The sequence below is a fragment of the Actinia tenebrosa genome, unplaced genomic scaffold (assembly GCF_029948245.1).
Source record: "Actinia tenebrosa isolate PJP-AT-01 unplaced genomic scaffold, QUT_ActTen_1.0 PGA_scaffold0__85_contigs__length_37466705, whole genome shotgun sequence".
Classification (NCBI taxonomy): Eukaryota; Metazoa; Cnidaria; class Anthozoa; order Actiniaria; family Actiniidae; genus Actinia; species Actinia tenebrosa.
In genome coordinates, this window is record NW_028292569.1 from 11,302,950 (window position 1) to 11,319,076 (window position 16,127).

The 16,127-nt window shown below is 37.8% G+C and overlaps 2 protein-coding genes across 2 annotated transcripts; both read right to left on the reverse strand.

Annotated features, from left to right (window-relative positions):
• Positions 1–2,925: 2,925 nt before the first annotated feature.
• LOC116298245 (cell division cycle protein 20 homolog) lies at positions 2,926–12,308 on the reverse strand. The gene is made up of 8 exons (XM_031706633.2): positions 12,013–12,308; positions 10,712–10,899; positions 10,459–10,587; positions 9,985–10,178; positions 5,082–5,176; positions 3,861–4,095; positions 3,437–3,562; positions 2,926–3,354 (listed from the first exon to the last, which is right to left on the reverse strand). Exons 1-8 carry the CDS (start codon positions 12,306–12,308, stop codon positions 3,058–3,060), a joined length of 1,560 nt encoding a protein of 519 aa, XP_031562493.1. The 3' UTR covers positions 2,926–3,057.
• A 453-nt stretch (positions 12,309–12,761) lies between these two features.
• LOC116298250 (uncharacterized) lies at positions 12,762–15,738 on the reverse strand. Its single transcript, XM_031706637.1, has 6 exons — positions 15,524–15,738; positions 15,146–15,404; positions 14,321–14,435; positions 13,965–14,233; positions 13,124–13,277; positions 12,762–12,958 (listed from the first exon to the last, which is right to left on the reverse strand). Exons 1-6 carry the CDS (start codon positions 15,736–15,738, stop codon positions 12,762–12,764), a joined length of 1,209 nt encoding a protein of 402 aa, XP_031562497.1.
• Positions 15,739–16,127: the final 389 nt, after the last annotated feature.

The window sequence follows — 16,127 nt, forward strand, 5'->3', positions numbered from 1 at the left end:
ACACCTAAAAATTAACCGGCTGTGCTTGAAGAAATTCAGAGTCGAAAACTAATTTGCCAATGTTATCAAATCTACTACCTTCTTTTGTTATCTTTTTCGATAGCTTTGGTTCTTTACTTTATTAAAATATAATATTTTACGACGTAAATGAAGGTGTATATGTTAGTGAATTATAAACGAATGCCACACGAATCACAAAGTCCTAATAAAAAACATAAATTTAATTTCAATTTTAATTTCTAATCTTCAAGGACAATTTAGTCAAAATAATGTGCTAAAACATGACACGGTTACGAGCTAATAGTATATACATCAAGCTTTTCATTAACAACACAACAACACATAGAAACGCCTAAAGTAGATCAAACAACTTCCATTAATTATTATGAGAATTCATATATTTTTATTTGGTAATAGAATGGCAGAAGAATTCACTTTTTTCATCAAATAAAATGTGCAATGGGCTTTTAATAAGAAGGATAGGAAGTGACAGTGACCGAGGGGGGGTGCAAAGCTATAGTTACACGATCAATAGGTGGTCTGTACTCGAATTAGGCATGTCAATGTTAATGTTCTACTTTTATTAATATTTCGGCCTTTCTTTCTTCAACACCTTAAACAAGTTTCTTCGCACTTTTACGACTAAAACTCAAGTTTTTTCTCTCAAAGGTTTAATTAGACACTCCAAGGAGGAAGGTCTGTTCGTTGTTGGAAATATCCATTGATCAGACTTTTATCTGGGGTAGGTTTTGACACAGATGGTCAGATGGACTGATAGAAAGTTATGAGCATCTCCGACCAACCAACCTATTGAAGTTTATTTGTAGTCTAGATATTAAATTAGTGAATATTAATCTTTTTATCGGTTAATTGAATCCCGGCAAAACGGAGCCAACTAGATTAAACATCAACTAGTATTGGCTTCTCAGTAATACTTTGTTTTATTCATTCAAACTTAACACGATAAGTGAAGGCTTATTGGATTTCATCTTCCCAATCATTAGTGAGCAATTTGAAACTCGTGGGGGATTCACGGTACAATTTTCGAGAAACTTTTAATTGGTTTACTGATAAACCCCCACGTGATCAGCGCATGCATGTTTCTATAGTATTGTATTAACCAGCCTTTACGTTTGTGACTGCTGTAATCGTTAAATGTAACAAGATCAAAGAGTAAGATCTGACTGATGCCCCTGATCAGAAAGGCGGATGAAGTTTAATGAGATTCGTAAAATGTTCAACAGCTCAAAGTTTCGTAAGAAAAACTGGCTGATAAGCGTTAGGCAAGGTCATAGTTTGTTAGTCGACGACCACCCTCTAGTATAAATGAGCAAAGTATGACAGCCATACACGCACACAGAGGTCCTAGCTCTACACAAACACCCAACTTACTTAATTCGATTCGGTTTAATTTCAGCTCAAATGCTTGGTTAATCATCAAGAGTTGTTTAGACTATATAGATCATGTGACCAGCCACCTGTTTGGCTTTTCAAGGAAAGTTATGAGCATGCGCATTAGCAGAATAATCTTCAAAGCAAGATATCACTAGGAGTTAGTTAAGGTTCAGTTTAGTAGTTCAAGTTTAATCAAATGTATTTACAAAGTTAATGAATATATAAATATACAATGAAATGCATGTGCAACAAAATAGACATAGAGAATGGTTGTTGGTATGGAATTTGAAAAATAGTTTACTATTTCGAGAATTTGTTTTTCAATAATAAGCAATAATGGCAAAAAGCGCCAAAAACTGGACTTTCGTATGAGTTTTGATCCCAATTTTCGTTTTGGGTTAACACTCAAAACCTTTTTTAAACAGTTAGAAACTGATGTACTATGATAAAATGCCTGTTTGAAGCGGTATTTTCAATTGTACAAAGATGTTTTGTTGCATTTGTGTTAGAATGTTGCTTTGTCAGGCTTTTTATAGAAAATATATGGGAAATAAGCAATGAAGGCCTAAACCTTATTTTCGAATAAAATTTTTGCTTTGGGTTAACACTTTGATTCCACTTTCATCGGTCATCTCCACTTCCAAACAAGTTAAACTTTCTGAATAACAAAATCTTAGCCTTGTACAACAGCCTTTCTTCAAGAAAATAGTTTTTGGCGCTCACTGCTTGAATACGAAAATAATTCTCTCTTTATAGATTAGATGTAGAATGCTTTACTATATCATATAATACAATATACATTTAGTTTATGCAACAAATAGACATCAAGAAACAGAGAGCTTTCCCAAAAGAAGGCGGTCCTAGTTCCAATTCTCAAATAGTTTTTCGTGATACTCTTACAAGGTGAACTCAGTTGCCGATTTTTCGACACTTGAAGTTTTGATTGCGCATTCTTGAAAAGCGCACTAAGTCACGCTATGCAGTCACGCTGTGTACAAAACACACTATTTATGTTATATAATCCTAAAGAATATTTGTTTCACGAAATATATACAGAAAAAGAAAATGAAAAAAGAGAAAAGAACTTCTAGATAATTGTGTAACCCTATTGTTTGTTCCAATATTACTGCGAGTTATTGCTATTAACCGTTCCGAGGCTGAGGAAAAAAACTGGATCGAGTTGGCTTTGCATTGCATTGTGGAACTGCTGAACTGTCTTAGAGAACAAAATGCCACCAGCTGATCTGAGAACAAATTTAGCCAATCAGAATCGAGAACATTTGCAAAAATTGAGGTTCACTTTTCCTATTGAAATGATGGATTTCCAGACCACCAAATGAAAATAACATAACGTTGCTAATAAGAGGTTGATAACTAACACAATAACTAATGAGTTATATATCTTTATTCCAATGGCTGGTTTTTTGTTTTGTTTTTGTCGTTTTTTTCTTTTTCTTTTTCTTTTTTTTTTTTTTTTTGTCTTTTGTTTTTTGTTTTTTTGCTGCTCAGTTTTCACAGGCTTCATGATACCTCAGTTTTGCATTGACGTCATTTCTACGTCTCTACGTCAGATCAGCTGGCAGCTTGACCTAATCTTTCCCTCAACCTCAGATTGGCTAAAATGTACACCACCTATCTTTCAAAGTGGTTTCAGCCTAATTTTTATCTCAATTTCATACTCGACATCAGGTTAGACGATTCCTCCACACCACGGCTAGCCTTCTTTTGCTTCTGTACGTGCGCAAAGCATTTCCATATCCTCAGAGTCTCGTCAGCAGCTACAGAAGCCACGTGTTGCATATCAGGTGACATGGCCATGTGTAGGACACGTGACGTATGACCAGTCAACTCTGCGACGCGTGACATTAAGGGGTATTTCCAAATGGTAAGCTGATTTTGTGAGAATCCATGTCCAGATATTATCTCCTTGTATTCGGATGACCATAGTATTGCACACACCTGAACCAGGAGGAAACACAAAATCTGATAAGTCTTGTACCGTAATGAAAATAAGAGAATTCTGAACAAACCCACGTCGTACCTGACTTTTAGTGTCGACGCTATTAAGGCATGCGCCTGTAGCTGCATTCCAGAATCTGATGTGACGGTCAGCGGTTCCCCCTCCACTTGCTAGAACATTCGACTGCCATGGACACCATGACAAGGCCTATAAGTTGAACATTAATGACCATGCAGATAACGTGAGTAAGTTAGACCTACAGAAAGTATTTGCAAGTCTATATTATTAGATCCAGTAACTGGGTTGTTAGCGGTAAACGATAGACATTTTCAATACTGTAATAAGACTGGGCATTGAAGGTATATCTCGATAATCCATACAAAAATAAAGAATCTAAGAATTACTGATGCTGCGTATCGATGATATTAAGCGACGGAAGAGTGCGCAATAATTGAAAGTGTACCTCCAGTTTCCATACAACCCGCGGAGTTCAAATTCTCGTTACCTTGACAGCTGCTTGATGATGGTTGAGCGAGAAGAGCGGAGCTGTGTTCGTTTCTATGTTGCCTGTTGCCATGGGCCAAATATTGACAACATTATCATTACCACCACTTGCCAGCAACTTCCCGTCCAGTGACCAGCTAAGCCCACAAACTTCTTGTGTGTGATTCAGCAGTGTTCCAACGTGGTGATCAGCAACACGTACGTCATGATGGTAAATGGCACCACTGCGAGAACCACTGTGCATGTGCAATGATATATGATTATTTATCAGCTAGGTTGAAGTGGCTGCCTACTAACATTCAATTTAAGTTTACGGTGCGCACAAAAACTGCTCAAAACCGCTGTTCAACAGGGCAAAACCCTAAAATTGTGCATGGGACTATATTTTTCTTTCTTCCTAAAACAACAGGTAATAAAAAGCAATCTTTTGTCAAAGTTTGAAAACAACGTAATTGTTAGAACTTATAGAAAAAGCGTTGCACGTGTTCTCGTTGAGTCATTGTTCAAGTACGATTTTCGATTCGCATTAAACAAACAAAATACAAATTTTGAGCTCATTCTCAAAACTTTAAACTAGTTTTCGAAAACAAAGTTTAAAGTAGATGTCCTGTGAAAATTATTCCGTAGGTTTTATTTCTGAGTTATGAATTTTTGTGTGAAGCTTGGTTTCCGCCATTTTTTTTTAAAAAACATCAAGATGGTGATATTGAAAATTGAATATTTCGAAAACGAAACCAGCTTGGAACACCACGTTTTTTTTTAAATTTTGGAATTTTGTGTCCGAGTCCCCTTAATCTTAGAATACACCAGTTGCGCATTTGATGCAAACCGCTGGTTTTAAAGACCACAGACTCGTTTGCACATGCTTAAGTCATAGTTAATAAGTCATAAGTTAATAAGGAATTTCAAAATTTTGGCATTGTTGAAGCTGAGCATTCTTAACATTCCAGTTGACATTTGCAAATGATTTCCTCTTGAGCGAGGCTAAACGTGTTCAGAGTCTTTAGTCATAAGACACAGCGTTATTCAGTTACGAATGAGATTATTAAGTATAATTTGTTTTTGAAAAACTCAAGTGAATCTAGGCTATCTCAAGGCGTGCAACTGTGGTCGCACAAAATCATTATCATGAACCTTCTTTACGCCAAAAAAATAAAATATTATACATATTTAGCCTTGTCTCCCCTCCCTCCCCTACTAGAGGGATCATTAACACATGTACCTTGATAAGATGTAGGAGTTCCAAGATAACGCCCCAACTCTAGATGCGTGACCACTCATTGACCTGACGCACTTTGATCCCTCGACATCCCATAACTAAACAAAAAACATGTTAGCCGGTAATGTACTTAATTAAGCATACATAGTGCAGTTTTCGTATGACTGTAAAAAGTTCACGGCACGAAGACGGTCGTGACACAGCAAGGGATACGCCAGACAAATCACATTGCACGAGAATTTACTCTCCATTCAATCTAATACCCGGAACACGGCATAAACACGGCGCGGACACGCCAAGATCACGGCACTTTAGGACCAATCATATTAGCGTGAAAAAAATCAGCGAATTAAAATTCTAGAAAGCATCACGGTCACGGCACGTCACGCTTACGGCACTGAACTTTTTCACAGTCATACGAAAACTGCACTATATACTTGCAGCAAAATATGTTGTCTGTGCTACATGGCAGTAGCTTAAGTCCAAGGTAAAAAGATCATTTTTCTTGACATCCTAACTAAATCCAATTTGCATCAGGTTACAAGGCCGGGTACATGGTAGAGTGCATACCATATATCCCTATAAAACAACACCGTAGAAAATGCACAAGTTTGCACAAATTAGTAAGTTCTTTTGACCTCGGTAACCTGTAGACCTACAAAACTTTGCACTACTTTGTACATTTTTGTTAGTTTTTTTTTAATTTTTATTTTTTAACATTTTTATTTATCATTAAACAAATAAATTAATTACAAGTACATAAATTTACTAGGTTTTTTCCTTAATTTTAAAAATCTGTACTTACAGCGTTTTTACTTTTCGAGATATTAAACATTATATACTAGAGTTTTTCCGTATCCCATGAATTTCATGTGTGAATTTCAAGGGGTGAAATGTTTCATGCAAATTAGCTGTCTGCGGCCCCGTCCACACGTATCCGCAAATTTTTGTACCCGCAATTTTTTTTACGGTTACGGGTTGCGTCCACGCGTGTCCGCAAATTTTTGTGTCCGTATCTGCAAATTTTACAAAAGCGGATACGTGTGGACGGTGAAAACGATTCGAATACGCTGCGTGCTGTCGCAAACATTTTCTTTATTTGCGGATACAAAAATTTCCGGATACGTGTGGACAGGGCCTGATATATAATTATGAAGTTCTTTTGTCTTCAATTTTGAACATAAATATATAACTCTGTAATATTGATACGGTAAATTGCATTGAATTCATTTGGTAAAGGACTCAAAGTATGACTAGAACGTAGCACCAATTAACATTTTTACTTCAAAACCATAGAAAACCCTTTATTCTTAATGAATTATGGCAGTTTCCCGTTTCCTTTTGAAAGGAAAGAAGATGGTTGGTGTGGGTTTCCATCACTGGACTTATAACCGGTTGGGACCCAATTATTGCAGCCACACAAGTTAGTCTCTGTGATTTATTCCTTCCCTTTCTTATAGTTATTAACGTATGCTAACATCTAATTTTAACGGTGTTCGTTGCGCTATGGTGATGTTACGAAGGCCCCGTCCACACGTATCCGCCAATTTTTTTTTGCGGATACGGGTTGCGTCCACACGTGTCCGGAAATGTTTGTGTCCGTATCCGCAAATTTTACGAAAACGGATACGTGTGGACGGTGAAAACGATTCGGATACGATGCGTGTGGACGCAAACATTTTCGTATCCGCAAAAAATAATTTGCGGGTACAAAAATTTCCGGATACGTGTGGACGGGGACTAAGTTAGCCACCCCACTTATTCGCCATTGCCTGTGTCTAATTCTACTCGACACACATCTACAGATTTTTAAGTCAGTGATCCGATGTTCCGCTCTAACTCTATGCTTGGACAAAGCTCGATTAAACATTTCCATGTTGGCAGTTAGGCGTCTTCCACCTCTTCGGGAAAAGGGCACAAGCAGGAGATATCCTGTTGGGTATCCACTATCTGCATGCCATGAGATAACTACTCACAGGAAGCTGTAGAAGAAAAGTATTGCCGAAACCTATTCGTGGTAACATTCCATTTGTGTCAACAGTTACTTGCCAGTTAACGAAATGAAACGCGCGATCGCCGCGATAGTAGAGCCTTTGCGCGTTCCCTTGAGGTCTGTTGATGCTGATTGATGTGGATAGCGTCAATCATACCAACAACATCTGGAAAGTCATCTATGCTTCCACGTAAATAGTTCCACACTCGCGAAGGATGCCAGCTTATGTATAGGGACTCATAGTTAAAAAGCGTTATTAAGAGCAATATATGGACATTTTCTGCGGTTGTTGCAGCACTCACTCTAAACAAGCTCCCAAGGAAGGCATTCACTAGATTCCCAGTCTATCGTATGACCAGCCTTGGTATGATGCCTGGCAATGTTATTATGTTCATCCTGTTTTTCAACAGCACTTTGGTGTTCTTTATGTCATATAATAACGTTTGCCAGGCATCATACCAAGACTAGTCATACGATAGACTAAAAATCTAGTAGTTTGAGCAACATCCACTAAACCGCTCAATCTTGACTTACCGGCTCCGTATAATAGGCTTATTAGAAACAATAAATCTGCCCAAAACACCAAAACAGCGACTCGCACTCATTAGACCGATGCGGCCAATTATACGCAAATCCAGGTAATTAGGCTATTGCTATCGTGGCAGTATGAATATGACCAATCTGACTTTATTCTTCACTTGCTCTGAAGATGACTTCCGCTCAGGTTGTCGAAACGTCATCAGGGGCGGATCCATCCAGAGGAGGGGTGCAGGGGGTGCGCACCCCTCCCTGATTACACTTTGTGCTCCTACTTCGACGATAACCAATTTTTTGTTTGCCTTTGATTCTAAGGGGTGCACCCTCCCTGGGTTAATATTGTGCGGAGCACCCCTCCCTGAACAAAATCCTGGATCCCCCCTGGTCAGTCACATCAAACAATCCTTCTCAGGACTACGTCCACCCGGATGATCATAATACTTCGATTAACATTAATTCACCTGGGTTCAGTCCGTTCTATACAATAACATCAAGATAGCAAAACAAACATACTGAGAAGGATACATAGCCATATGTTATATGCAAGTCGTCTTCCTCATCATGAAAGTACATATATATACAGTGCGTTTAGGTAGTGCACCACTCTACTACTCAAATTAGTGCTGAATTTAGTGCTGACTTGAGAGAGAGAACAAGCAAAACACTTGCACTTGAAAAAAAAAAAAAATAAGTTACTGTTTGGAGCCAAAATTGTTTTATCGCGACTCATGGTTTATCTAAAAACGTAAAATCAGTCAATCACTCTATGGGCGGAATTTCTTCAAGTCAAAGGGTCATTTGTATACATCAACATAGGCTCCCTCTTGAGGATGATTGACAAATAAGTACAAATCTTATTCACTAAAATTAAAAGGAAAAGTTTCATTATCATGATGATACAGTTTTCGCTATAATTGTCTACTAGCCTTCAAGTGGTTTTGTTATATGTGGTTACATTTTATGTTAAGTCTAATTCCAGTTGTTTTTATTGATTACCATATCAATTAACTTGCTATTAATATGTTTTTAACAGAAATAAAACATTTGTAAGCTGTGATTTTAGGTACCACTGACAAAAAAAGGTTACTAGCGCTCAAGAAAATAACTTTGTAAAGTACAATTACCGAGTTTCGTAAAGTTAATGAAGAATATAATAAATGTCCTTGCTTAATTTGCATGAAACATTCCATCCCTTGAAATTCACACATGAAATTCAAGGGATACGGAAAAACTCTACTAGATTCAGAAACAAAAATTGACAATAATAGAAAAAGAAGGGGAAAAAAAGAAAAACAGAAAAAGAAAAGAAAAAAAATCTTGCCTTTTACCTTATTTCAAGGCCTTAATGATTTTTTCCCATTTTCTTAGATGTTTTTGTGTCTTATTTTTTGATTTTGCTATCTTGCTTTCTATATTTTCATAATGTTTTAAAATATTTTAAAATAATGACAGTGTTGGAATACTACCTTTTTCTCTCGCTTTATACAATGACATCATATATATCAAAATTATAAAATTAATTGTAATATCGTCTACTCCTAATATTATATTGAATTTACTAGAGACAGGTAACTGCACATTGAAATGTTCTAGCCAATCTCTGATGGTAAAATAAAAGTTTTTAGATTCAATACACTCTACAAAGAGATGGTCAATTGTTTCCGGCACAAGAGAGCAGAAAGAAGGGGTAATCAATCAATTTGAAACGGTGCAAATCGCGATTTAAATATAGGATATTATATAATATTTTGTACTTAAACATACGTAGATACATATCCATTGAAGTATTGTATATTCTACTATAAATATCATTCCAATTTAAGGGTTGATCTTGTACCATTCTTGCGCTTAAATGTTTTTGTTAGTTAACTTTTTCACGGATATATGGTAGGCACTCTACCATATGGTATGATACAGCTATTTCAAAAAAGGTTGCATGTTGTTGTGTTGCATGTCGCATGTCGCATGTTGCATACAAAGGGCGAACTGCACTATGGGTGATATTTTTCCCTGTTTATTTTCTTCTGTTATGACATTATTGAAGAAATAGAAGACGCGCGCGCGTGCTGTGTGCTGTCATAAAACACGCGAGGGTTGGCAGAACACGAGAGAAGTGGTAGGAGAAGCACGACGCGCAGCGTTCCCGACACTTCTTAGCATAGCAAACAAGTTTTCTATTTCTTTTATATAATACAAATTACAGGAATGACGAAACTGAAAGTGTGCTCTCATAAAGCACGAACTCCAAACCAATCAGAACGCGAGATTTAAAACAGTTATTTCATAATTGCACATGAATATGATACATTTGAAACTTGGTAAGTGACATGCAACATGCAACCGGCAAACCATTTACCATTCCTATATAGGGCGTACCTGTACTTGTCCATTACATGTTCCTACTGCTAGTATAGATCCAGTCTTGATCCAAGATACACTAGACACATACTCTTCGCCTTCCATTTGCAGCAAGTGCCTTGTTTCACCTGAAACAGCGTTCCATATATAGACCGCTCCTCCAAGAGCTAATCCAATCAGGTTATCATTACTCCAGTCTAACAGGTTGAGATCTGAAATGAATGTTTCAATGTTTCTACATGCGTAAAGTAGCAATGTGGAAATGTTCGTTTCATGCCTTTAGATTTTATGCGAAACATCATGCTTTTCAATGTTAAAATCGCTTTAAAAATGCGCAAAAGTTCAGGGATATTGCAGCTAATCTACTTCTAACCATAGTTTAGAGGGATATTGGTAGCAAAATGCGCAGCGCAAATGAAGTGAAATTGAAAATAGTTCATAATATCATAGTAATATCTATAGTTCTACAGAGATATTCGTAGTTCAACTTACAATAATCATCTAGCATTTCTGGCGCATCCAATATCCTGTCTGGTGCTTGTGGAATATGTCTAGTGGACTTAGCCTTAGGACCAGTAGGCCTGCTTTGACAGTATAGAACACGTAGGTTGTTCTGATATCCTGGAAATAAGACAACAAATAAACAGCATGAGGGAGAGGAAGTTCTGTAATTCAAATTCAAAATTATCGCAGTAATTAATTGTCTACCTGTAGAAAGGGGTCTCAGTAAATCAACGGTCCCTACCTTCCTTATTGACCGGTGCGCCAGTCTTAAAATGTAATATTTTACTACTGCATTCTTTTGATTGGTCATTTGGTTTCTGTTGGTTGTCCACAATATTAGATTCCTCTTCTTTTGCATCAAGGATATTTTCTTGATCATTGTTACCGTGAACCAACTGAAAATGACTCCATTCGCAATCTGTAGCAGATCTGGACATTAAATTGTCAGTTAGTTGATAAGATTTACATTTGAAATATCAGCGCGCAGCAATACACTTATTTCAATAAAGTTAGTCACCTGAAAAGCTACACAGCTGAGACCGACAAGGATTATGGGTAGATACATTTTACATGTTTCAACCGCTTGATAACTGTTGATGGACTTGAGATCTTCTACCAGTTACAAGTTAACCTCCTCTGAGCATCCTCAACTGCTGCAGTTTGTGTCAAAAGCTTTACTTGTTGGATATAAAACATTTCCCCATGATTCTCAGCGATCACAGCTTTCTAGGTTTTTGGTGACTAACTTTATTGAAATAAGTATATATTAATGAAAAGTGTAAACCAAGATGTGCACGCCCATGGATGGATGCGCAAGAGACAGCGCAGAGGAAAAAAGTAAAGGCTGCTCAAGAGTGCACGCCATAAATTCGTGAAACGAAACGAAACGAAACCAAAGATGTAGAAGTAGTGACCCGTAAACGCATCTTTTAGTAAACGAACCCTGTATCGTCCACACGTCAACTGACTAATACATAAAACTTGAGCAACTCCAAACAGTGTAGAAAGCAAAAGGAATTCACATTCCGTACAATCTTTGTTGTCACCGCTATTGTTTTTAGCTAGTAATTGTTTCACGAATATATGTCGTACACTTTCACATCTTTCCTTTAATTTTTTTTTTTAAATAGAAATATGATTATAAATTATGATGATGATAATGATAATGATGATGATGTTGATGATGATGCTGTAGATGATATGGAAATTGATGTTGATGTTAATGTTAATGATAATGATGGTGTTGAAGATAGTGATGATGATGATGATGAAAGATGATGATGATGATGAAAGCCGATACAATAAACGCATTTGAAACTAGACTTTTCTTTTTAATAATTATTTGTTACGTTTTTCTCAGTGATCTGTTGTGTACTTTTTACATTTTCCACAGTTTTGTTAGCGCATAGATATTAATCCGTGCGTTCTAAGAATCTTTATATTGTAATCATCATCACCATCACCATCATCATTGTCATCATTATTAAATATAATTATTCATTTAAACATGTTTCTATTCTACAAAAAAAGTTTAAAACTCACCTATTTGGTATGAATCTATCACCCTGCTGCATAGGAGAATGGTCGTGAGGCTTTTTAGGGGTTTTCTTCGGGGTTTTCTGAGTTCTGGTACTTTTTAGCGGTGTTTTACGACTAACTTTAGATGGAGTTGTAGCACCATAGTTACTTGGAAGAGGCGAAAACGGACCACTGGATTGGAAGCGTTTGTTTTGTTGTTCTTGTTTTCTTTGCCAACGAAACTGTGGACCATTCGTTATTGGCGCCTCGAGGTTTTTAAGACATTCATCTATTCCACTCTCGAATCGTAAATGAGCCATAATAAATAGCAATTATTCCTCTGTCACTTTAAAATAGAGATTTGAAATAAAAAACTTCAGAAAAATACCAAAGCAGGCAAACAAACTATGGCTGACAACAGCATGTAAAAGAAAAATGAGCTATCTTGACGAAAGAAATGTAATTCTTAAGCTTTTTCAAGGTTTAATTCGACAGATAGGGTTTCTACTACAACTTACCTTTCTGTAAACACAAATAAAGATTATCTTTCTGCAAAGAATAGGGATATTTGTCGCTGTTTTTCTGTTCAGTTGCCGAGACAAGAAACTTTGAACTTCGCGCTTCACGTGTCAATCATTATTTAAATGATTTCTGAACCACGTTGATTGGATAGAATTATCACGTGCTCATAAAAACACAGGGTGACCAAAACATAGGTTTATTTAAATGACTTTCTTATTTTGTACATTTTCTCAAAGGTCCCAGTAATATGATTAAGTATTTTGTCCTTCTTTCTTAGAATAGTCTTTAGTAAGAATCTTCTTCATTTCATCGTCGTAAGCCAATCTTATTGGTGTTTTGTGGTTCACATCTTCGATAGTAGGATCGGCACCATTTTTCATCAGTAGCTCGGCTGTCTGTTTGTCTTTAGCCAGGATGCACATGCGCAGTGGGGTGCATTTTTCCTCCTCTGTACGGAAAATAAATTATTCGTTAATTGTTAATTATGATACTTAATAAATAACAAAAGGCTAATTCTAAAGTTGGGATAATTGAAAAAAATATTTCGAGAGAAGAGGAAAGCTATAAAAAATATAAATGGGCCGTCAGATTTCACTACATCACCGCTACAGACCTGTTATCGCGTTCACGTCAGCGCCTTCATGGATGAGTATTGCAGCAGCGTCTTTCTGGTAGCGCTTTATGGCGTGGTGTAATGGCGTATAATTCTGGATCGACAAAGCGTTGATATTTGCGCCATGTTTTAATAACACCTTGATGCATTTTGTCTGAAATACAATCATTTTCTCCCGTTAGTTATATAGGATCACCATATCTCGGTAGTGATTCGCGATCAGTCCCCTATGAGTTTAGCATGCAGAACCTGATCTGAGCATAATCAGAGTATGATCAGAGCATGAGCAGAGCATGAACAGAGTATGAACAGAGCATGAACAGAGCATGATCAGAGCATGAACAGAGTATGAACAGAGCATGAACAGAGTATGAACAGAGCATGAACAGAGCATGATCAGAGCATGAACAGAGTATGAACAGAGCATGAACAGAGCATGATCAGAGCATGAACAGAGCATGAACAGAGCATGAGCAGAGCATGAACAGAGCATGAGCAGAGCATGAACAGAGCATGATCAGAGCATGAACAGATCATGAACAGAGCATGAGCAGAGCATGAACAGAGCATGAACAGAGCATGAACAGAGCATGAGCAGAGCATGAGCAGAGTATGAACAGAGCATGAACAGAGCATGAACAGAGCATGAGCAGAGCATGAACAGATCATGAGCAGAGCATGATCAGAGCATGAGCAGAGCATGAGCAGAGCATGAACAGAGCATGAGCAGAGCATGAGCAGAGCATGAACAGAGCATGAACAGAGCATGATCAGAGCATGAACTCATAAGAATTATATATGAGTATCATATAGGAATCGCATTTATGAAATTATACTATACCTGTCCCACTCTGGATCCAATGTGTAAGGGTGTTAGTTTTATTTCATATGTTCGATGTTCAATATCAGCACCATGTGATATCAGTGTCTCCAAAAACGCCATCCTTCCATTTATCACCGCGCTGTGCGCCAATGTATACCCTCCTTGATAGGTGGCATTCAGGTCAATATCGTGTCTGAGGAGCACACGGAGGCACGGTACCGAGCCCAAGGTAGACGCAATGAAGGCTGCGTCAACGTCTCGTACTGTGCGGGCTTTGACATTAGCACCTTGGTCAGTTGAAAAGAAAACAAGTCACTCAGATATACCTACTACCACATGATTACCATAGTTACATGACTTCTATGGTTACTCACCATTGAGAAGAAGGAAGTTCAAACATTCCGGTTCGTTGCGCATGGCTGCCATATGTAATGGCGCCTCATGATTTTCGTTGTATTTATTAACTTTAGCTCCACAGGCAACCAACAACTACATAAGAAACACAAGTACTATTTTATCAAGGTAATGTTACCATCCTCATGCTTGTTCTTTCACTGAATACCAACCATAATAGGCTATTTGCAGTTAACGGTCACGCGTCTCTACTGGAGAGCAGCATTTTTGTATTTTTTTCAAACTGGTGATTCTTTTTAGCTACTTGTAAAAAAACTGAATAAAAATATGTGTAACCAGTGTGCATGTGTTACGAAATTCAGTTTTATTACGATCGGCTCGGAACAGGTTCAGGGACGTATCCAGGATTTGTAAGTAGCCCACCTTCGAGATACGCTTCGCTTGTCACGCACAAAGGTTTCAGTATGAGGCTACGTGCTAAATGCTCAGTCATTCGTGACAGGCGGTAAGAATAAATTTAATTTAGCACGAAGCCTCATACTGAAACCTTTGTGCGTGACAAGCGAAGCATATCTCGGAAGTAGGTTATTGGGGGGTCCTTACATACCAAATTGTCACTATGATGTCAATATGACGCCGCATCAACGGCCGGTTAGATTTTTTTAGCTTTGAAAGGGGGGGTCACGGGCACCCTGTGACCTCCCTGGATACGCCCCTGCAGGTTATAGAAAGTGTGTTTGCTCTCCAGTATATTTCACTCATGGGAATCAAAATGTTTATTTATTTGCTCTCAGTGAGTTAATGAGCACGTGATTACTGAGCTGCAAAGGGCCTATAAATACTACCTGTGCAGTTTCTAGGTGCCCATACTTGACAGCATAATGCAAGGGTGTGTTCCCTTTCGTTGTTTTGCCAGTTTTTGCGTTGACGTGAGATCCACACCTCAGTAACAAGTCTAAGCATTCAGTTCTTCCATACATCGCAGCCTCGTGCACAGGACGCCAGCCATATTTCTCTGGAATGTTGACTTGGGCTCCAAGTTTAAGTAAGACCTCTAATGCATGCGTATGGCCGTATCGGGCAGCGTAATGTAGAGGCGTCATCCTGAAGGAAATGTTTAAATAAAAAAGCAGTTCCAAACCTGCAGCAGGCGGTATATAAATATGAACAGAAATGCTAATGATAAAATTACTTTGCGGTTAGGGACAGCTTATAATACTCACTTTGTTATTGAATCTACATCATTTGCATCAACACCATGGGTTACTGCTCGTAATATCAAGTTCTCGCTGCCTTCCATTGCACCAAGGAAGAGCATTTTCTTGGGTTCCATCTCATCCAACAGCTTTTTAAGAGGGTATTTCTTTAGTCCTAGTGTGGTGGGTGAAGGAGTGACGACTGGGGGAATGGGTTGAATCTTACTTGCACCCACTCCCATTCTAAAGAAAATGCTTCAAGAGCACCTCGGAGACATTCGGATTGGAAACTTGCAGAGAATGCGTCGAAAAATTATGACGTCAATAATTGGCGCGCGCACGAGGAGTTTGGTAATCAGTATCTCGCATACTCAGTTTACGTTTCTCGTGCGTTTTCATTAGAGAATAGTGAAAAGGAATCGAAAAAATCTCTAAGTAGTAGATAAACAAAAGAATACTTGTCTTTGTCGAGAAGTTTTGCAAAAGGTAAAGTGAAATGTAGGTAAACGATGAAAACGTGGTCACGTTTGCCGTTTGCGGGAAGGAAAAGCGGGAATGTTAATCTGCCTAATAGCGCAGAATTCATCTTTCCTTTAAAAAAGAGACTAATAAACAAGTTATGATGATAAGT

Bases quoted from the DNA above. Each gene is read 5' to 3' on its own strand.
- LOC116298245 (XM_031706633.2), bottom strand. From the start codon at position 12,308: ATGGCTCATTTACGATTCGAGAGTGGAATAGATGAATGTCTTAAAAAC. The intron at 4,096-5,081 runs GTACATGTGTTA...GCACATGCACAG, and splicing joins AACTCCTACATCTTATCAAG to TGGTTCTCGCAGTGGTGCCA. The intron at 3,355-3,436 runs GTACGACGTGGG...CTCCTGGTTCAG, and splicing joins GCGTCGACACTAAAAGTCAG to GTGTGTGCAATACTATGGTC.
- LOC116298250 (XM_031706637.1), bottom strand. From the start codon at position 15,738: ATGGGAGTGGGTGCAAGTAAGATTCAACCCATTCCCCCAGTCGTCACT. The intron at 15,405-15,523 runs GTGAGTATTATA...CATTTCCTTCAG, and splicing joins GATGTAGATTCAATAACAAA to GATGACGCCTCTACATTACG. The intron at 14,234-14,320 runs GTGAGTAACCAT...CAACTGACCAAG, and splicing joins GAACTTCCTTCTTCTCAATG to GTGCTAATGTCAAAGCCCGC.